This window comes from Mobula hypostoma, chromosome 1 (genome assembly GCF_963921235.1).
Source record: "Mobula hypostoma chromosome 1, sMobHyp1.1, whole genome shotgun sequence".
NCBI lineage: Eukaryota > Metazoa > Chordata > Chondrichthyes > Myliobatiformes > Myliobatidae > Mobula > Mobula hypostoma.
In genome coordinates this window covers 137,735,825-137,756,835 of record NC_086097.1, presented here as the reverse complement: position 1 = coordinate 137,756,835, position 21,011 = coordinate 137,735,825, and the positions used below count along the sequence as shown (strand labels likewise).

The following is a 21,011-nucleotide window of genomic DNA, read 5'->3' as shown; positions in this document are numbered from 1 at the left end:
ATCCTTCACTTTCAGGGGTTCAACTCAGGGCTAACAACCCTGACTGGTCAAACAAGACTGTTAGGAAACAGCAAAGAAAAGTAGCTTCAGCTTGCCACAACATTAAAGGTATCAATTACACAGGAAATTCTCTGGACAGGGGTAGAGTCAATAAGACGCTCCTGATCTCTACAGCTATTTTATGGAGCTTCACAGGTCCAGAAGTTTACATCCTTTTTTATTTTAACAGATCTGAAGGGCTTATAGTAATGGGCCAAAAGAGTCACTTCAATCAGTGCATTTTACAGAGGATCCTCTGCTCTAGGTCACCCGTCTATAGAAGTTAAGTGATTAAGTTAGAAGGGGCACAGAAAATGTGCTGCAATGATGTTATCAGGACTGGAAGATTTGAGCTGCAAGGAGAGACTGGGTAACCTGGAACTGTTTCCCCTGGAGTGAAGGAGGCTAACAGGTGTTTATAAAGTCATGGGAGTCACAGGTAAAGTGGACAGTCAGCTTTTTTCCCCAGGCTTTGAGAGTCTAAAACCAGACGGCATAGGTTTAAGTTGAAAGGAGAAAGACTTACAGGGAACTTGAGGGACGGGTTTCCCCCATATACAGGGAGGTGTGTACATGGAATGAGTTGCCAGAGGAAATGATGCAATTACATTTAGAAGACATTTGGTCAGTGTGTAGACAGGAGAGGTTTAGAGGGATAGCGATCAACCACAGGGAATTGGGACTAGCTCAGGACACATTAGCTGGCACAGACAATTTGGGCTTAGTGGCCAGTTTCCGTGTTGTCCTTACGACAGATTTTCCCTAAGGGCCAGTTTCCGTGTTGTCCTTACGACAGATTTTCCCTAAGGGCCAGTTTCCGTGTTGTCCTTACGACAGATTTTCCCTAAGGGCCAGTTTCCGTGTTGTCCTTACGACAGATTTTCCCTAAGGGCCAGTTTCCGTGTTGTCCTTACGACAGATTTTCCCTAAGGGCCAGTTTCCGTGTTGTCCTTACGACAGGTTTTCTCGCTTCTCGACATGGAAGAGCAATTAGCAAACAACATTTTTGGAGTTCCCGTGCTAATCAGCACAACAGCATGGTGTTATTTTCTTCATGTCATACTACAGCTCTTTTACAGGAACTGGTGCTTAGTAAAAGTGTATAGCAGGCAGAGACAGTAACAGCAACCCAAAAGGAAGAAATACTGGAAAACAAAAAGAGACAGTTGCTGGTAATCTGAAATAAAAACAGAAAAAATTGGGGATAATCAACAGGCCAAGTTCTGATGAAAGGTCATTATTAAACTGAAACATTAGCTCCACTTCCCCCCGCACAGGTGCTGCCTGACTTTTTGAGTATAGGACAGCTACTGTTTTAGTCGTTATATCATAAAGATCAACAAATGAGAAAGAAAGTGAAAGGTAAAATTTAAATATAATGCTTACAGGTATGACTTACAGCCTCTGTTTCTCTGTGATTCTCAACAAGCCAATACTTACTGTGTAAGCTTGATAAGCATTGTTTGCAAGCTCCTTTTCATGGTCAGCAACTCCTGGTGACAGAGAGTTGTTCTCCGTTTTCACATCAGTGCCCTGATCTACAACGCAAAGTCAAACATTTAACAGATCAACTCTAGTGACTAGTTTCTACACATGATAAAGAGTTAATAATTTCTTTGGAAATTTAATAAATACTGTACAGCTAAACTACGGGTAAACTTTACAAACACAATAAAGTTCGTCGTAGCACTTCCTTTCGGTATCAGCCTAAGAATTCAGTGGGGTCACAGACATGAGCCATAGGGAAATAATTAATTCAGCAATTGAGAAAATCGTTTACGTTTGGCTTCTGAGGAAGATTAATACCGGGAAAGGACGACAAATGGGTGACTACACTGGGACAACAGCGGCTCCGCTCCACACAAACTGAGAAATGGGACCAAAGGCAGCGTCCGGCTCGGGGGAGAGCGGGGATGATGTACTCAGAGGGGGAGGGCACGAGTGTCCGAGCTGCGGTGTCAGGAACGTGGATATCCGAAGCCCCGACCACAGCCCCATATCCACGGCCCGGTGCCCACCTCCAAAATCCCGGACCCAATCCCCGACCTCACCCCCCGTTCCCGCCGTCGCTGTGGGCTCCGCCATCACCGTCGCTAACGACCCGTTTACTGTGCACCAATCACGGGGGAGACGCAGCAAAATAACATCACTTCCTCCGAACGGCAGCGAGTCGGAGCCGCGGCTCAAAATAGCCTCGGTCCAAGCCCCGCCCCCGCGCACACGGCCCGCCCCTAACCACCAAGCCCCGCCCACGCCCCCACGATCGATGGGGCGGGACGTCCGGTCACCGCGCCCCGCTGTGAGAGCCCCATAGGGCCGGTGCAATGGTCACCTCTGTCCCTGCGGTCAGGTGCCTCCGGCGCTGGTGGGGGACAGAGAGGATGAAGTTCAGTTTTCTCCTCGCGTTGATTCACCCGCTGCCTCCTGCAGACCCAGTCCTGGCAGACGTCCTCAGGTCTGAGCCTGAATTTTATTCACTTGTTGAGATACAGCGAGGAACAGGTCTTTGGAGCTACCCTCCAATTTGAATCCTGGCCTAATCACAGGACAACTTACAGTGACCGGTACGTCTTTGGACTGTGGGAGGAAACTGGAGCACCTGGAGGAAACCCACACGGTCGCAGGGTGAACGTACAAACATTCTTACAGACAGTGGCGGGAATTGAACCTGGGTCTCTGGTCCTGTGAAGTGTTGTGATCACCACCACACTACCGTGCCACCATCTGAGTCTACAAATCAGTACAACGGCTCCTAAGCCGCTCTGAGTGATGAATGGTGAGCTCCCAACCCAGTTACTCTCACTGGTTCTTCTGAATGTTGTTCAACATTGAGAGGAAGTGAAAGTTGTCCTCTCCCATGTACGGCCCGATGCCCTGAGACTCCATGAAGGATGGAAAACAAATATGGGTGCATCTGCTTGAATCTGAAGCAAACAACAAATGCTGGAAGAACTCCCGATGGGCAGCATCTGTGGAAAGAGAAAGAGGGAAAACTTTGAGCTCTTGGCCTGCGATCTCCCTCCTGCCTAAGTCCACTGTGCCACTTGTCTGCTGGACTAGTCCTGCTGATGGCGGAGGGCATGCCCAGAGGTGTGATGGGAAGCTGTGATTCTGTGACTCGGGCTGTTGCTTCGCTTGTCAGATTCAGATTCACCTATTAATCACAGGTACATCAAAGCATACAGTGAGATGGAGTTCGAGTTAACAACCGAGGGATGTGCTGGGGGCAGTTCACAAGCGTCACCTTATCTAGTGTCAACATTGCACGCCCACCATGTTCCACTGAAAAACACAAGCAAAAACAGCAATAGCGACGCAACAAACCCCTTTCTCCATTCCCCACACACAAACAGTCTTCAGCCCCGGAACACGCCATCTCTCGGCTCCCAACCTACAGTGCCTGGTCTGGACGTGCAGACATCGGGTTTCTAATTTCCAGACTAACTGAGCATTGAACCTCGCCAACTTTAGACTTCGACCTTCGGGCTTCAACCTTCGATATCAACCCCAGGACTCGCCGATTACGGCCTGGCCTTGGACTCTGGATTTGCACGGGTTTCCAACCCCAGAACTTGCCAGCCTGAGGTATCATGCCCGACACAATTCTCAGACTTGCAGTCCCTGGGCCTCCGACTTCTGGACATGTTTCCATAGACACCACAAAGTGTATGTTCCTCTGCAGACCGAGCATTTGTAGCAAATTGCACTAGGATCTGGTTCTTCAGAAACATCTCTCAATTTATGGGAGCCTCTGTAGAATGTAGAATTTTGGAAGACAATCCCTATCACTTACTGTTGTTTCAACTATCGTCTTTAAAACCTTCTGGGAATGAATTGGCTTCCAGTCCTTTAAGGGTTTCATAGCTGGCTTTCCTTTCCTAGTACTCCACAAAGCATACGGCCTCAAGCTGAAATCATGTCCTACATTGGGCACTGTATCTCCAGAAATGAAACCAATGAGAGATGTGACTGAATGCCTTACAAAAGTCCATGTAGACAAAATCATCTTTCCCTTGATATGAGATTCAATGTCCTGTAATTTCCAGGATTATCCTTATTTCCCTTCTTCCTCACAGATAATCTTCATTGTACTGGAGAACCACACACACAAGTGCTTCTGTGGATAAGTAAGCCAAGTATAGCTCTCTTTGGTTAATAGACAACTGTACCATGCCCCCGTAGTGCCGGTGAGTGGTAAAACTTGGGGAATGTGGGGAAATTAACAGATTTTAAGTGCAGTATTGGTGTAGAAAGGTTCCTCAAGGGCCTATTTTTGGGCTGATGGGACTATGAGACTGATTTTTTTTCTGAACAGCCGTGCAAGGCAAAATGTCCTCTTCCCGTTTCTCTCCCTTATTGTCTTATGATGAAAATGGAGGCTCTTGTGCAGCAAGGGCTGCTGAGGACAAGGTTCTCTTGCAGTCACAAACATGAAAAAATCTGCAAATGCTGGAAATCCAAAGTAACAACACACACACAATGCTGGAGGAACTCAGCAGGCCAGGTAGTATCTGTGGAAAAGAGTAAACAGTCGTCATTTCAGGCCGAGACCCTTCATTGGGACTCTGTTCTGGTCCTGATGAAAGGTCTTGGCCTGAAACGTAGCTTGTTTACTCTTTTCCATAGATGCTACCTTTGGGCTTGCAAACACGAGGAAATCTGCAGATGCTGGAATTTCAAGCAACACACATAAAAGTCGCTGGTGAACGTAGCAGGCCAGGCAGCATCTCTAGGAAGAGGGACAGTCAACGTTTCGGGCCGAGAGTAACTGAAAGAAGAGCTAGTAGCTATGTCTATCCACAGCCTCCTCTACTGTGAAGATGAAGCCACACTCAGGTTGGAGGAACAACACCTTATATTCCATCTGGGTAGCCTCCAACCTGATGGCATGAACATTGACTTCTGAAACTTCCGCTATTGCCCCACCTCTCCCTCGTACCCTCTTGTTGAGATGCTGCCTGGCCTGCTGCGTTCACCAGCAACTTTTAGGTGTGTTACTACCTTTGGGCTGCTGAGTTCCTCCAGAATTTTGTGTGTGTTCTTCTGTAATGGATGCTGCCACACAATGGGGCTGATGAGCGCGGGAGAGGGCTGGCTCCTGCTCTTACAGGCGTCACCACTGGGTGGGGCTGCTGAGCAAGGGGAAAAGGGGACGCGTTGTGACCGGCTCCTGCTGTTACAGGCGTCACCACTACGTGGGGCTGCTGAGCAAGGGGGAAAGGGGACGCGTTGTGACCGGCTCCTGCTGTTACAGGCGTCACCACTCGGTGGGGCTGCTGAGCAGGAAAGGCGCGTTGTGACCGGCTCCTGCTGTTACAGGCGTCACCACTCGGTGGGGCTGCTGAGCAGGAAAGGCGCGTTGTGACCGGCTCCTGCTGTTACAGGCGTCACCACTCGGTGGGGCTGCTGAGCAGGAAAGGCGCGTTGTGACCGGCTCCTGCTGTTACAGGCGTCACCACTTGGTGGGGCTGCTGAGCGGCTCGGACGGAGTCGTGACGCGTCTCCCAGGCTGTGAGAGTCGATCGCGGTCCCGCTCTTTGAGCTTCGGTTTCTTCGCTTGGGGTCGGCTGGGCCTGGCGAGGGTGAGTCGGGGCTTGGGATGGTGGTAGCAGCCCGGCAATCAGTCTCCACCTACAGTCCAGTGGGTCTGGGCCGGGCCAGGACGGCGGTGGGCCCCGCACCTTGGTGTCCCGGGGAGGGGAAGGGGGAGATGGGCTAAATTCTCGGCCTGTCCCCAGTGAAAGATCCCGCGCTACAGCTGGTGCCCGCTGATCCTGAAGGGGAGTTCCGCGGGGCGCTGCGGATATTCCGGCTTCAGGGGAGGAGAGATGGCATCAGTGCAGGGCATTAACGAGGAACTGGCCTCGAGGGTACTCAACGGGGTCGAGCAGATGTTCCCTGGAGCGGAGGCTGTGAGGAGCCGATGCAGATTGACAAAGTTGATAGGGGTGGGAGCAGTAGAATGGAGACTCCCCCACCCCCCACGGAAGAATGTATTTTATTGTTAAACATGTACTGAGGCACAGTGAAGAAACAACTCTGCAAGCTATCCATCCAAAACATATCCTGTTCCTCTTCCTAGAGATGCTGCCTGGCCTGCTGCGTTCAGCAATGATTTTTAAGCGTGTTGCTATCCAAAACATAAGTGTTTTCGGAGATTACAGGGGAAATGCAGTAGCAGAATGCAGAATAAAGGTATTAATGTAGATGGGTGTAGTAGGTAGCATGAACATAATGGCTGGCAGACATCCCACCTCTCCTGGAAGTTCCGGGAGTCTCCCGCATGTCGATAGAGGCTCCCTGATGCCGGGCAATTATATACAATATCCCGGAAATCGATTTTTTTGAGAGTGAGTGGGAGAGTGAGCATCCTGATCGGTCTCTCTTCGTGCTAAGTAGACCTATCAGTTTTCTCTGTGGGCAGGCTTTACGGTGGACCTCAAAAATAATGACAGTGTTGCTCGCTGCACTGTTCACAACATGTGACTTTTCCATTGCCCATGATGGGTTAAAATGTAAAAGACTTGTTGAGGTGAGTTTAACATGTGTCATCTGTTCATTAGCATAGCTAACGTTATTTAAACTGGTTGGCTAGCTAGCTGCTCTATTGATGTCCTATGTGATGAGGCCAAATTCCCTTTAGACTTGCTTCAAGTTGTAATAGAATAAACATGATAGTATAAGTACTTATTTTAATGTCAGATTTTCTGCATATACCTAACTTGGTTTACAGATTAGACATAATCACTAAACAAAATATTGCATACACCCTTGGAGGTCGACCGGGGGAGGGGGGTGCTACCTCCCTGAAATGAGTTTTTGCAGGGTGGGATATCTGGGCTGGAGGACACCACTGCATTGTGTGACTCCATGAAGAAGTATGAGGCAGAATATTGAGTGATGTGCAGAAGCAGGGGACATCCTCAAAGGTTAATAAGAATGCTCCGTTTATTAACTGAGGTACAGAATACAGAGCTAGAAGGTCATGCTAGACCTGAATACAACTGTAGCTGGTCACAAATTGAATACAATTCTGGTCACTTTATAAAAACACTGCATCAGGTATACTGGATACATCGCTGGGGGGAAAAAGAATTAGCTTTAAGGAAAGGTAGACTGGGTCATTTTGTTTTTGAAGAAGTTTAATTTAGATGTATAAAATTATTAGATGGACTAAGGTAAACTAAATATCTGAGTGGAGGGATCAAAAGCCAGACAGAATAGATGTAATTTGTAGAATAATTATAGCGGAGACGAAGAAACAAAATTGATCTGGAGAGTGGTGGGGATCTAGAATTTGCTGTCTGAAGGGGTGAGAACACCTCAGCACACCCGGATAATATTGGAGACGTACTTGAAGAGCTATACTCTGCAGGGTCAGGGACCCCCTGCTGGAAGGTGGAGTTGAAAATTGACATAAAGGACTTCTGTGCCATAAACTTTATATGAATCTGAGGTACCAATAAAACGTCCCAACAAGTGAATGGAACAGGTGATCTGAACGTTTTACCAGAATCTGAATTTGTTGGAAAGTTGCAAGCCCCTTTAAACTGTTGTACTATAGTCCTCACACACAAAATGCCGGAGGAACTCAGCAAGCCAGGCAGCATCTACGGAAAAGAGTAACCATAGATTCTGACTGGCCTGCTGAGTTCCTCCAGCATTTTGTGGGTGTTGCTCGGATTTCCAGCATCTGCAGATTTTCTCTTGTACTGTGGATTTCCTCTGACGGCGTGTGTATAATCACTCCTTTTTTTGGCAGGAGTAATGGCAGAAGGAAGGATTTGTGCCCTCAGTTTTCTCTCGGTATGCCTGTTGACCCTCCTTTGGAACAAGTGCAGTGGCCTTGCCGATCATGATGCAGAATGTCCTGTGCTTGGCGAGCATAACCACATCGAGCAGCCAGATCCAACGTCTGTGGCTATGGACAGGCACAAGGCAAAGTTTGAGCAGAAGTATTACCTGCACAAGCTGTTCAGTCAATATGGTGAAAATGGTACACTCACGATGGAGGGACTGGAGAAGTTACTGTGCAACATCGGGGTCGGAGGGATTAGGACGATGGTAACCAACCACGAGCACGTAGACCACGTCGCCAAGAAACGCACAGTGTTAGCGGAAGGAACCATCCGTCACCGCTGTTGTCCCAGCTGCCGACAGATCCAGTTGAAAATCGGCTTGCAGACCACTCCCAAAGAGGTTGGGCATTTCCCAAAGTTGGTCTTGTCTAGCGATAAATCTGGAGAAGAGCAGCACGTGAGGCCGGCTCGCAGCCCTCCCAGTATAGTGTCCCTGCCAACTGAACCATCGGCACCCCTTGAGCTGGGTGCCCAGCTTGCCACAACAGTTCGGTACCCCAGCAATGCAGGGAGACAACTGCCGCCTGCATATTCCACACACGAGGTTGCCAAAGAGGCCCAGAAGAGAAATCATCTGCCTGAAGAGCATGTAGATAAAGATTTGAAGAAAGAAGAGGTAAGATTCTTGGTGTCTTTCACTCTCTTAACAGTGTCAAAAGGTTTGTGGGGAGGAGGCAAGAGAATGGGTTGGGAGGGATAACCGACGTCAGGGATGCGTAGTAAGAGCTAGCTTTCAGTCGGGAAGGTGATCGAGATTTTGAAGGCAGAGCTTCACGGTGGCTTCTCTGAGTTGAGGAGCAACCAATTCATTAAAAAGAGCCCATTAAAATGGCGCCGGTGCAAGTGGAATGGCCGTTCCTGTGAGTGTGCCCGTGTTCAGAGTGGCTTTGGCTCATCGGGCCTGGGGGAGGTGGGTTGTCTTGCAAGTTACTCTCACTCTGTCCTTCTTTGTTCATTCATGGTCTATTATAGGGCATAATAGATTACTGAGAATAGCTCCCGGGGTAGCGTTTTGTACTGCGTGTGGGATGTGGGAAGTCTGGGAGACGTCTAGTCTCCCAGATAACCATGGCTGCACCAGGTGCAGCGAGCTGCAGCTCCTGAGAGAATGTATTAAGGAACTGGAGCTGCAGCTCGATGACCTTCGACTCATGCGGGAGGATGAGGAGGTGATAGAGAGGAGCTACAGGGAATTAGTCACCTCTAGTTTGCAGGAGAGAGGTAACTGGATGACTGTCAGGAGGAGGAGGGGAAATGCACATCCAGTGCAGAGTAAATCTGTGGCCATTCCTCTCAATAACAAGTGTACAAGTGTAGGTAATATCGAGGGGGTGACCACCGTGACGGAGTCTCTGACGCAGTCAGCAGAGAGGTGAAGAGGACTGCGGTATTGATCAGAGATTCTGTAGTCAGAGGAACAGTGACGAGGTTCTGTGGGTCCAATAGGGGCACTCAGTGGTACGTTGCCACCCTGGTGCCAGAATCAGGGATGTCTCGGATCGGGTCCATGGCATTCCCTCAAGGGTGAGGGTGGACAGCCGGAAGTCTTGCTGTGTATTGGCACCGATGACATAGGTAGATGAGGTGAGGGGTCCTGAAGATAGATTTTAGAGAGTTGGGTAGAAAGCTGAGGTACAGGATCTCCAGAGTGGAAATCTCTGGATTGCTGCCCATGCCATGTGCCAGTGAGGTTAGGAATAGGACGATTTACCAGGTGGATGCGTGGCTAAGGAACTGGTTCGGGGGACAGGGCGTCAGATTTATGGATCATTGGGACCTCTTTCGGGGAAGGTATGACCTCTACAGCTAAACCGAAGGGAGTCCGATACCCTTGCGGGCAGGTTAGCTTAAATTGTTTGGGAGGGTTTAAACTAATTTGACAGGGGTGTGGGAACCAGAGTGATAGTGGTGAAGATGGGGTAGCTGGTTTACAACAGAGGCAATGTGTAGTGAGGAGAGGCTGTTGATAGGGCAAAATTGCAGTCAGGATGAGTTGCAACATAAAAGGCAGACAAAATGGAAAAGGGTGAATACAGGACTTGAAGTTGTTATCTTTGAATGTGCGCAGTATGCAGAATAAGATAGATGAACTTGTAGCAGAGTTACAGATAAGCGTGATATTGCAGGCATCACTGAATCATGGCTGAAAGAATATTATAGCTGGGAGCTTAATGTCCAAGGATACACATTGTATCAAAAGGACAGGCAGGAAGGCAGTGGTTGCATGGTTGCTCTTTTGGTAAAAAACTAAATCAAATCATTAGAAAGAGACGACATAGGGTCAGAAGGTGTTGAATCATTGTGGATAACTGCAAAGGTAAAAGACCCCGATGGGAGTTGTATACAGACCCCCAAACACTAGTAAGGTTGTGGTCTACAAGTTACAATGGGAGATAAGAAAATGCATGCCAAAAGGGCAATGTTACAACAGTTTTGCGGGATCTCAATATGCAGGTAGATTGGGGAAAAAAGGTTGGTGTTAGATTCCAGGAGGGGGAATTTTTAGAATGCCTACAAGATGGAGATTTAGAGAGGCTCGTGGTTGAGCCCACTAGAGGATCAGCTATTCTGGATTGGGTGTTGTGCAATGAACCAGAATTGATTAGAGAGCTTAAGAAAGAAGAACCCTTGGGGAAAATTGGTCATAATATGATCAAATTGACCCTGAAATTTGAGAAGGACGAAGTAAAAGTCTGATGAATCAGTGTTACAGAGGAGTAAAGAGAGTTGCAGAGGCATGAGAGAGGAGTTGACCAGAATTGATTGGAAAAGAACACTGGCAGGGATGATGGCAGAGCAGCAATGGCTGGAATTTCTGAAAGCAATTTGGAATGCACAGAATATATACATCCCAAAGAGGAAGAAGTATTCTAAAGGCAAGATGACATTACCATGGCTAACAAGGGAAGTGAAAGCCAACATAAAAGCCAAAGAGGCATATAATAGAGCAAAAATTAGTGGGAAGTTTTGGGAAGACTTTAAGACCAACAGAAGGCAAGTGAATTAAGTCATTTAAGAAGATAAACATGGAATGTGAAAATAAGCTCACCAGTAATATTAAAGAGGATCCCAGAAGTTTCTTCAGATGCATGAAGTGTAAGAAGAGGTGAGGGTGGCTATCCAACTGCTTGAAAGTGATGCTGGAGAGGTAGTAATGGGGGACAAGGAAATTGGCAGACAAACTAAATAAACATTTTGCATCAGTCTTCACTGTGGAAGACACTAAGAGATTTGGTGGAAGTTCCAGGTGTCGGGTCATGGGGTGTGTGAAGTTACCATTACTAAAGAGGAGGGTCTTAGGAAACTTAAAAGTCTGAAGGTAGATAAGTCACTGGGACCAGATGTTGTACACCCCAGAGTTCTGAAAGAAAAAGCTGAAGAGATTGTGGGGGCATTAGTAATGCTGTTTCAGGAATTACTAGATTCTGGAATGGCTTCAGAAGACTGGAAAATTGTAAATGTCACTCCACTGTTCCAGAAGGGTGAGAGGCAGAAGAAAGGAAACTATAGACCAGTTTAGTCTGACCTCAGTGGTTGGGAAGATGTTGGCATCTATTAAGCATGAGATTTCAGGGTTCTTGGAAGCACATGATAGAATAGACCGTAGTCATTATCCTTTCCTCAAGGATAAATCTTGCCAGCCCAATCTATTGGAATTCTTTGAAGAAATAACAAGCAGAATAGGCAAAGGAGAATTGGTTGATGTTGTGTACTTGGATTTCTAGAAGGCCTTTGATAAGGTGCCACACAAGAGGCTGCTTGACAAGTTACGAGCCCATGGTATTACAGAAAAGTTTCTAGCATGGATAAAGCAGTGGCTGATTGGCAGGAGGCAAAAAGTGGGAATAAAAGGGGCCTTTTTTGGTAGGCTGCCGATGACTAGTGGTGGTCCACAGGGGTCTGTGTTGGAATTGATTCTTTTTATGTTGTATGTCAATTATTTGGATGATGGAATTGATGGCTTTGCAGACGATAGGAAGGTGGAGGGGCAGGTAGTTTTAAGGAAGTAGAGAGGCTACAGAAGGTCTTAGATTAGGAGAATGAGCAAAGAAGGGGCAGATGGAATACAGTGTCATGAAGTGTATGGTCATGCACTTTGGTAGGAGAAATGAGATGATGACTATTTTCTAAATGGAGAGAAAATACAAAAAACTGAGGTCAAAGGGACTAGGGAGTCCTTGTGCAGGATTCCCTAAAGGTTAATTTGCAGGTTGAGTCTGTGGTGAGGAAGACAAGTGCAATGTTTGTATTAATGTCAAGAGGACTAGAATATAAAAGCAAAAATGTAATGTTGAGACTTTATAAAGCACTGGTGAGGCCTCACTTGGAGTATTGTGAGCAGTTTTGGGCCCCTTATCTTAGACAGGATGTGCTGAAACTGGAGAGGCTTTAAAGAAGGTTCACAAAAATGATTCCAGGAATGAAAGGATTGTTGTATGAGGAGTGTTTGATGGCTGTGGGCCTATATTCACTAGAATTTAGAAGAATGACCTCATTGAAACCTATCAAATGGTGAAAGGCCTTGATAGAGTGGATGTGGAGGAGATGTTTCCTATGGTGAGAGTGTCTAAGACCAGAGGACACAGGCCCCGAATAGAGCGGTGTCCTTTTAGAACGGAGATTAGAAGGAATTTCTTTAGCCAGAAAGAGGTGAATCTGTGGAATTCTTTGCCACAGGCAGCAATGGAGGTCAAGTCTTTATGTATATTTAAGGCAGAGGTTGATAGATTCTTAATTGGTCAGGGCATGAAGAGATCTGGGGAGGCAGGAAATTGGGGCTGAGAGGAAAATTGGATCAGCCCTGATGAAATGGTGGAGCAGACTCGATGGGCCAAATAGCCTAATTCTGCTTCTATGTCTTATGGTGCCTCTAACTTTGTCATCCTACAACAAAATCAGTAATTTGCATTTATGTGGCACCATTAATGTGGTAGCTCACCCCCAAATGACTCCAATGTATCTGACAATGGACGATATTAGACGAACAGCCGAGGGTTTTGAGAGTGACGGTGTTGGTTGGAATGATGGGTTTTGAGGAGTGACGGGGTTGGTTGGAGTGATGGGTTTTGAGGAGTGACGGGGTTGGTTGGAGTGATGGGTTTTGAGGAGTGACGGGGTTGGTTGGAGTGATGGGTTTTGAGGAGTGACGGGGTTGGTTGGAGTGATGGGTTTTGAGGAGTGACGGGGTTGGTTGGAGTGATGGGTTTTGAGGAGTGACGGGTTGGTTGGAGTGATGGGTTTTGAGGAGTGACGGTGTTGGTTGGAGTGATGGGTTTTGAGGAGTGACGGTGTTGGTTGGAGTGATGGGTTTTGAGGAGTGACAGGGTTGGTTGGAGTGATGGGTTTTGAGGAGTGACGGGGTTGGTTGGAGTGATGGGTTTCGAGGAGTGACGGGGTTGGTTGGAGTGATGGGTTTCGAGGAGTGACGGGGTTGGTTGGAGTGATGGGTTTCGAGGAGTGACGGGGTTGGTTGGAGTGATGGGTTTCGAGGAGTGACGGTTGGTTGGGGTGATGGGTTTTGAGGAGTGACGGGGTTGGTTGGAGTGATGGGTTTCGAGGAGTGACGGGGTTGGAGTGATGGGTTTCGAGGAGTGACGGTTGGTTGGGGTGATGGGTTTTGAGGAGTGACGGGGTTGGTTGGAGTGATGGGGTTGGTTGGAGTGATGGGTTTCGAGGAGTGACGGTGTTGGTTGGAGTGATGGGTTTCGAGGAGTGACGGGGTTGGTTGGAGTGATGGGTTTCGAGGCGTGACGGGGTTGGTTGGAGTGATGGGTTTCGAGGAGTGACGGTTGGTTGGGGTGATGGGTTTTGAGGAGTGACGGGGTTGGTTGGAGTGATGGGTTTTGAGGAGTGACGGGGTTGGTTGGAGTGATGGGTTTCGAGGAGTGACGGTTGGTTGGGGTGATGGGTTTCGAGGAGTGACGGGGTTGGTTGGAGTGATGGGTTTCGAGGAGTGACGGTTGGTTGGGGTGATGGGTTTTGAGGAGTGACGGGGTTGGTTGGAGTGATGGGTTTCGAGGAGTGACGGGGTTGGTTGGAGTGATGGGTTTCGAGGAGTGACAGGGTTGGTTGGAGTGATGGGTTTCGAGGAGTGACGGTTGGTTGGGGTGATGGGTTTTGAGGAGTGACGGGGTTGGTTGGAGTGATGGGTTTCGAGGAGTGACGGGGTTGGTTGGGGTGATGGGTTTCGAGGAGTGACAGTTGGTTGGGGTGATGGGTTTTGAGGAGTGACGGGGTTGGTTGGAGTGATGGGTTTCGAGGAGTGACGGGGTTGGTTGGAGTGATGGGTTTCGAGGAGTGACGGTTGGTTGGGGTGATGGGTTTTGAGGAGTGACGGGGTTGGTTGGAGTGATGGGTTTCGAGGAGTGACGGTTGGTTGGGGTGATGGGTTTTGAGGAGTGGCGGGGTTGGTTGGAGTGATGGGTTTCGAGGAGTGACGGTTGGTTGGGGTGATGGGTTTTGAGGAGTGACGGGGTTGGTTGGAGTGATGGGTTTCGAGGAGTGACGGGGTTGGTTGGAGTGATGGGTTTCGAGGAGTGACGGGGTTGGTTGGGGTGATGGGTTTTGAGGAGTGACGGGGTTGGTTGGAGTGATGGGTTTTGAGGAGTGACGGGGTTGGTTGGAGTGATGGGTTTCGAGGAGTGACGGGGTTGGTTGGAGTGATGGGTTTCGAGGAGTGACGGTTGGTTGGGGTGATGGGTTTTGAGGAGTGACGGGGTTGGTTGGAGTGATGGATTTTGAGGAGTGACGGGGTTGGTTGGAGTGATGGGTTTCGAGGAGTGACGGTTGGTTGGGGTGATGGGTTTTGAGGAGTGACGGGGTTGGTTGGAGTGATGGGTTTCGAGGAGTGACGGTTGGTTGGGGTGATGGGTTTCGAGGAGTGACGGGGTTGGTTGGAGTGATGGGTTTCGAGGAGTGACGGTTGGTTGGGGTGATGGGTTTTGAGGAGTGACGGGGTTGGTTGGAGTGATGGGTTTCGAGGAGTGACGGTTGGTTGGGGTGATGGGTTTTGAGGAGTGACGGGGTTGGTTGGAGTGATGGGTTTCGAGGAGTGACGGTTGGTTGGGGTGATGGGTTTTGAGGAGTGACGGGGTTGGTTGGAGTGATGGGTTTCGAGGAGTGACGGTTGGTTGGGGTGATGGGTTTTGAGGAGTGACGGGGTTGGTTGGAGTGATGGATTTTGAGGAGTGACGGGGTTGGTTGGAGTGATGGGTTTCGAGGAGTGACGGTTGGTTGGGGTGATGGGTTTTGAGTGACGGTTGGTTGGGGTGATGGGTTTTGAGGAGTGACGGGGTTGGTTGGAGTGATGGGTTTCGAGGAGTGACGGTTGGTTGGGGTGATGGGTTTTGAGGAGTGACGGGGTTGGTTGGAGTGATGGATTTTGAGGAGTGACGGGGTTGGTTGGAGTGATGGGTTTCGAGGAGTGACGGTTGGTTGGGGTGATGGGTTTTGAGGAGTGACGGGGTTGGTTGGAGTGATGGATTTTGAGGAGCGCTGAGAAGAACGGCAGAAGCAGGCATGTTTGGAATGGGATTCCCTTGACTGTTGAAAACATGAAAAGCTTGGAGGATTGCTGGAGTTTTGGAATTGCAGGATTGGAGGAAGAGAGTTGGCATGAATTTGAAAACATGGAGAATTTTAACTGTGATGCTGGAGAGCTAGAACCAGTGAAGTCAATGAGCAGGGGGCCACAGGGTAGCAGAGGTGTGGATAATGTAAGCTTCTCATATTTGTTCATGGCATGGGCAATGTGGAGACAGTTTAATATCATCCGTGTTGGAGTCACATTAGATGAAGGGCAAGGACGTATGTGAATACGTTTGTAAATATGAGCTCATCGAAATAGAAAATGGGATTGAAAGGCCTGGATAAATTGGTGCTGGTGCTCAACAGGACATGGGTGTCCTTGTGTACAGATCACTGAAGTTAACTTGCAAGAACAACATGCAAGTAGACAGACAAAAGAATTGCGAGAGTAATCTTGCTGCAATGATGTAGGACCCCGATGAGTCTGCTTCCGTAATTGTTTGGATAGGTCTGGTCTTCCTCTGCACTTCCCCCTGGTGGCTCTGGTTGTCGTCAGTTGCAAGAGAACATTGTGTGAGAAATTTTAAAACTCTTAACTCTAATGAGCTTGAATAGATTGCAGATGGGGAGGGGTTTGAGTAGGCAGATAAGTAAGTTGATTGTTTTTGTCGGACATGCCTGTTGTACTCTTGTGTCCCTGCAGTGCCTGAATGCAGACCATTTATTCTTGTCTCATGGAATGCCCTCACATGCGACTCTGAGTGCTGAGCAGTTCAGCTACCTTTGCCCTGCCCTCCTGGATCAAATCGAAAGCAGGGCATGTATCGGACGTGAACCTGGAAAGATGTATTCCACCTATTCCATTGGGGCAGGTAAGTCACTTCATGTAATTTGGCTGAGTGCCTCCTATTGAGTGCTATACATGACTACAATACATTACTGCAAAGAACAGGACTGTGGGGGTAGGGGTTGTTTTTTAGTGTTTCAGGTTGAAACGCAGCATCAGCTGATGTATAATCCAGAAAATTATATATATCTCATTGTTCTGGTGAAGCTCCCCACAAAGCCTTTTAGACGTTGAGAGCTGAATTACTTCATTCAAAGATTTAGAAATATCTTGCATAACCTGCTTTTGTTTCACCATTTTTTATGAAACCAAAGGATCCATGCGTTCAACAGCTTTAGCTTAGGAAAGTAGGATTTTTTTTTTAAAAACACATTATGGTTTACAGTACCACATTATCCACTACTACAAAGGTGCATTCTTGGTGAGGAACAGGGAATAGCAAATCATTTATCAATTCACATCTTTCTATCGAATAGACTAGAATAGTGTAGTATACTTTTTACTAACCTTCCAAAGCAGTCTATTCATAAACTTCAACTCATTCAGAACGACATTGCCAGACTTTCAACTAAAATCAGGATGAGGGAGCATATCACTCCAATCCTATCTACTCTGCATGGGCTTCCTGAACCTTTTAGAATTGATTTTGAAGTTCTCTTACTTGTTTTTAAAGCTCTCAATAGTCTGGGACGGAAGTACATCACAGAATTGCTTTCGTCTTATAATCAAGTCGTCTTCTACCAGTCTCTTAAATTTAAACAATTTCCCTCAAAAGATAATTGGCAGGTTAGCTTTTTTGAACTACACTCCTAATTCCATACCTAAAACTATAAGGGATAGAGATTCAGTCCAACTCAAAGCCTATTTATTTAACCTTGCTTTTAACTGACTATTTGTCTTTTGTTTTCATGTTTGCAGTTTATCTCATTGTAAAGCACGTTGAACTACATTGTCCATATGAAAAGTGCTATGTAAATAAGTTATTATTATCAAATCTTATTGAAATGGTTAGAAGTTCTGTTCTTGGAAGATATAATGAAGCATTTATTTCTGCCTGTTCCTTGTTTTACGATAGCTTGGATTGGAGGATTTGTGTCTGTCACAGTCATCAGTCTGCTGTCACTTTTGGGTATCATCTTCATGCCTTTAATGAATAAGACTTTCTTCAAGTTTCTCTTGACGTTCCTGGTTGCTTTGGCTGTTGGGACACTGAGTGGGGATGCGTTTTTACATCTCTTGCCACACGTAAGTACTGTTTATTTGTTGAATCTATTTTTTCAGAAGTGTAATTTTTCAAACAAAACCTAAGAGCCCACTGAGGGCGCAGCTGAAAACACTGCGAGCACTAATCTATTGGAACCATGCAACCTACTTTACAAAGGTGTACTTACTTTTGGGAACCATTTCCATATCAATATTTGTTGAGGATTTGCCTAAATTTAAGTCTCAGCATCTGAATGTTTTGCTCTAGCTGTTGACAATTCCAGGTTCTCCTAACAGCCGCTGCTCTGGGGGACTGAGTGATGAACAATAGCTAGGTCATATCAGAAGGTTGATTTGAAGGAGGGTTTTACACCAGGTTAAGAGGTCCTTGTGCTGGTTTAAAGGGCAGTACCTCAGGTACTTTGTTACTAGATCTTGAGCAATGCCTGTGATAATCCCACCACCACCTGTACTCAAAATCCGGTATACCCATGGTCATTCTCTCTCCACCTGTATGATCGCCAGAATCCCAGTGAGATGTGAAACAGACATCTGCTGTGTTTAGTGCTTGTAAAGGATCCCTTGGCTTCTGTTTTGAATGAGCACAGGAGGTTTTCCCAGACATCCTTGCTGGTAATGACCCCACCACTGACATCACCCAAACAGATTACCTGGTCACCAACATTTTTGTGCAAGGTTGCTGCTGCATTCCCAATGTAATAACAGTGTCTACCCTTCAGACGTACTAAAATGATTGGGGCTAGAAATAGAATAGAAGCTGAAGCTTGTGGGACTCCTTCATTACTTTGGAACTAAAAACAAGTACTTATGCTCTTTCCAGTCTCAAGGTGTCCATCAGCACAGTGCCGAACAGCATGAACACCCTGAAGAAGACCACGATCATTTGAATTATGTGTGGAAGGGGCTCACAGCTCTTGGTGGCCTTTACTTTATGTTTCTCATCGAACATTTGATAACTTTAATTAAATTGTACAAAGGGAAAAGGAAGGTAAGGCAGTGCATTCTGTCCCTAATATTTTAAAGAGGTTAAAGATCAGCTTTATTTGTCATATATACAGTGAAATGCGTCAAATCAAATCAGCAAGGATTGTGCTGGGGGGCAGCCCATAAGTTTTGCCATACTTCTGGTGCCAACGTAGGGGAGGGAACGTTGACTCAGACCATGGGAGGCCTGCATCGGGCGTTTTCATGCCTTACAAGGTGCAGATTGGAAGTCTGTGTGGGGCGCCACTCCTCACACAGACACTAAAGCAATGTGTGGTTAAGTGCCTTGCTCAAGGACACAAACACGCTGCCACAACTGAGGCTCAAACATAGAATGCCCACAACTTACTAAACCTACCCTGCAACACACGCAGAATGCTAGAGGAACTCAGCAGGCCAGGCAGCATCTATGGAAAGAGTAGAATCGATGTTTTTCTTCGGCTGTACTTTTTCCATAGATGTTGCTCGGCCTGCTGAGCTCCTCCAGCATCTTGTGTATGTTGCTCGGATTTCCAGCATCTGCAGATTTTCTCCTGTTTGTGATTAAGTTTGCCCCGTGCGTCTTTGGAATGAGGGAGGAAACCAGAGCATCCAGAGAAAGCCGATGTGGTCTGGAGAGAACGTACAAACTCCGAACAGAATTGAACCCCTGCCTTACTACTGGCACTGTAAAGTGTTGCACCACTGTGACGAGCGGAAGGATAACTTTATTGCCATAGTAATTGTCTTGAATATTTGTCGTCTGGTTTCCTCCTTTAGGATTTTTGAATGGGAAGGTAAAACTGCCTTAGTTGTAACTTTTCATGTATGGCTAATTAATGGAGGGATTGGATCCAGATAGCAGGCAATACAGATTGTATTATAATGAGGGAATTCAGTGATACAATTGAGTTTTTCAAGCAGAGAAGGTTAGGAGATTTCAGAAATATGTTTGGATGAATAAATAAAAATAAATTTTCCAGTGACAAAATTTGGCCAATGGGGCCTGGGATTGTAAGTGATTCACAGGTGAACTCTGGATTATGTGTGAATGTTTTTAACAGACCAAGTTACTTTGGCAGCAAGGAGCTGCCTGTAAAGGTGATGGAAGTGTATTTGAATGGGACCTGGTTAAGTTTTTCTCTGCTACAAGTAGGGCTCTCTGTGCCACATGTTGCCAGCATTCCTGTAATGTATTTTGCTCAGTCTTTTCAGTTTACAACATTTCACTTTTGTTTAAATCAAGGAAAAAAATCTGAATATTGAAATATTTAAGGAGCTAGTGTTGATTCAGACATACACAAAATGATTTCTTTGAAGTCTTGAGTGCTTGTTAGGCATTATTTATAGAGCAAAGTATTAAAAACAGAAAAAACTGAAAATGGTCGTTCGGGCAACATCAGCGGAGATAGAAACAGAGCGAATGTTTAATGTCTGTTTCTGAGATCATCCTGAAACGTTAACGTTGCTTCTCTCTCCACAGATGCTGCCTGAATCTGTTTTCATAATTGCTAACAGCTCAGTTACAAAAACAATAGGTCTGAAAAATACAGCTGATCAGACAGCATCTGAAAAAAGAAAAAGTTAAATTTGGGGTAAATGCAATGTTAAGTTGCTGAAAAGATGGGGTGGGATGGAGGGCACAAAAGGGTAGAAAACAGGAGAGAATGAATGACAAACAGTGATGGCTTGTCGAGGCTGTCAAATAAAATATCACTCTGGGTGAAGTGTAAATAGGAGAAGTTGAATGAAACCTCAAACTGCTGGAAGGTGGGATTCTGAGAATGGGAGGACGAGCAGAGTGGCTGATTGTAATAAATTATTGTAATCAGTTTCCAGACTGAACAATGGACTCATTGATTTCAGACAAGAATAGCACTGATAATTTCTCCACTCTGCTCATTGCAAATCTTGGCCTATTGCCCAGTCTCCACCCATCAGCAACGGCCAAAAATTGTGGTCAAACTCCTCACTACTGTGATCCAGCTACAGGTTGTCTTGATATCCCAAGCTTGCTTGGATATGCAGTACTCCAGTCGAGCTGCTCTGTGCAAGAAGTTACAGCGAAACCAACATGGTTGTTGCTTTAGGCTGATACCTAACTCGGTAGCTGTTGTACTGACCAAATCTGCCTGAGGCATCAGCACTTTGGGGCAGAACACTGAAACAATGAAGGCATTTGCCATTCAGAATGATTAAAATAGCAAAATATGAATCAGATTGTGAATTCTGAGGAGCATGTGGACTGGCATTCAAATCTTCAAACAGCTGTTCAAAGTGAATGGCCGAACATGATGCATGGTAGCATATTCAAGTAGTCTGGTTAGATAGGGCAAACCCATCTAAATTCTAAAATATATGGTCTGGTCAAACTAACCAGAATAATAAAATTAAATCAGAAAGGGAGAATAAAGTAACTGGAGTCAGAGTCTTAGATTGAAAAGGTGTCAAAGATTACCGCTCATTACAAATGGACGTTATAACTTCCTTACACTAATCAATTGCAGATAATAGTGTGTATTTAAAATGGAGTGAGTGTGATTGCAGTCGAA

The 21,011-nt window shown here is 46.5% G+C and overlaps 2 protein-coding genes across 9 annotated transcripts in view; one reads left to right on the top strand and one right to left on the bottom strand.

The window, feature by feature from the left end:
* Positions 1 to 2,189, bottom strand: part of cnot10 (CCR4-NOT transcription complex, subunit 10) — a 48,170-nt gene extending 45,981 nt beyond the window's left edge. For 4 of the 5 annotated variants that reach the window (XM_063056707.1, XM_063056730.1, XM_063056712.1 and 1 more), the window contains exons 1-2: positions 2,058 to 2,187; positions 1,480 to 1,577 (exon numbers count right to left, since the gene is read on the bottom strand). In XM_063056707.1, coding sequence (XP_062912777.1) covers positions 1,480 to 1,577; positions 2,058 to 2,124 — 165 coding nt within the window. In that variant the 5' untranslated portion in view covers positions 2,125 to 2,187. Of the gene's footprint in view, positions 1 to 1,479; positions 1,578 to 2,057 lie in introns of all 5 variants that reach the window. The other variant, XM_063056721.1, reaches the window with a different exon arrangement.
* Positions 2,190 to 2,354: 165 nt separating this feature from the next.
* The window catches only part of LOC134350866 (zinc transporter ZIP6-like), a 32,913-nt gene continuing 14,256 nt past the window's right edge, over positions 2,355 to 21,011 (top strand). Inside the window, exons 1-5 of one of the 4 annotated variants that reach the window (XM_063056668.1) lie at positions 2,355 to 2,603; positions 7,802 to 8,514; positions 16,129 to 16,297; positions 17,348 to 17,517; positions 18,317 to 18,484. In XM_063056668.1, coding sequence (XP_062912738.1) covers positions 7,807 to 8,514; positions 16,129 to 16,297; positions 17,348 to 17,517; positions 18,317 to 18,484 — 1,215 coding nt within the window. In that variant the 5' untranslated portion in view covers positions 2,355 to 2,603; positions 7,802 to 7,806. The other 3 variants (XM_063056662.1, XM_063056655.1, XM_063056647.1) reach the window with 3 other exon arrangements.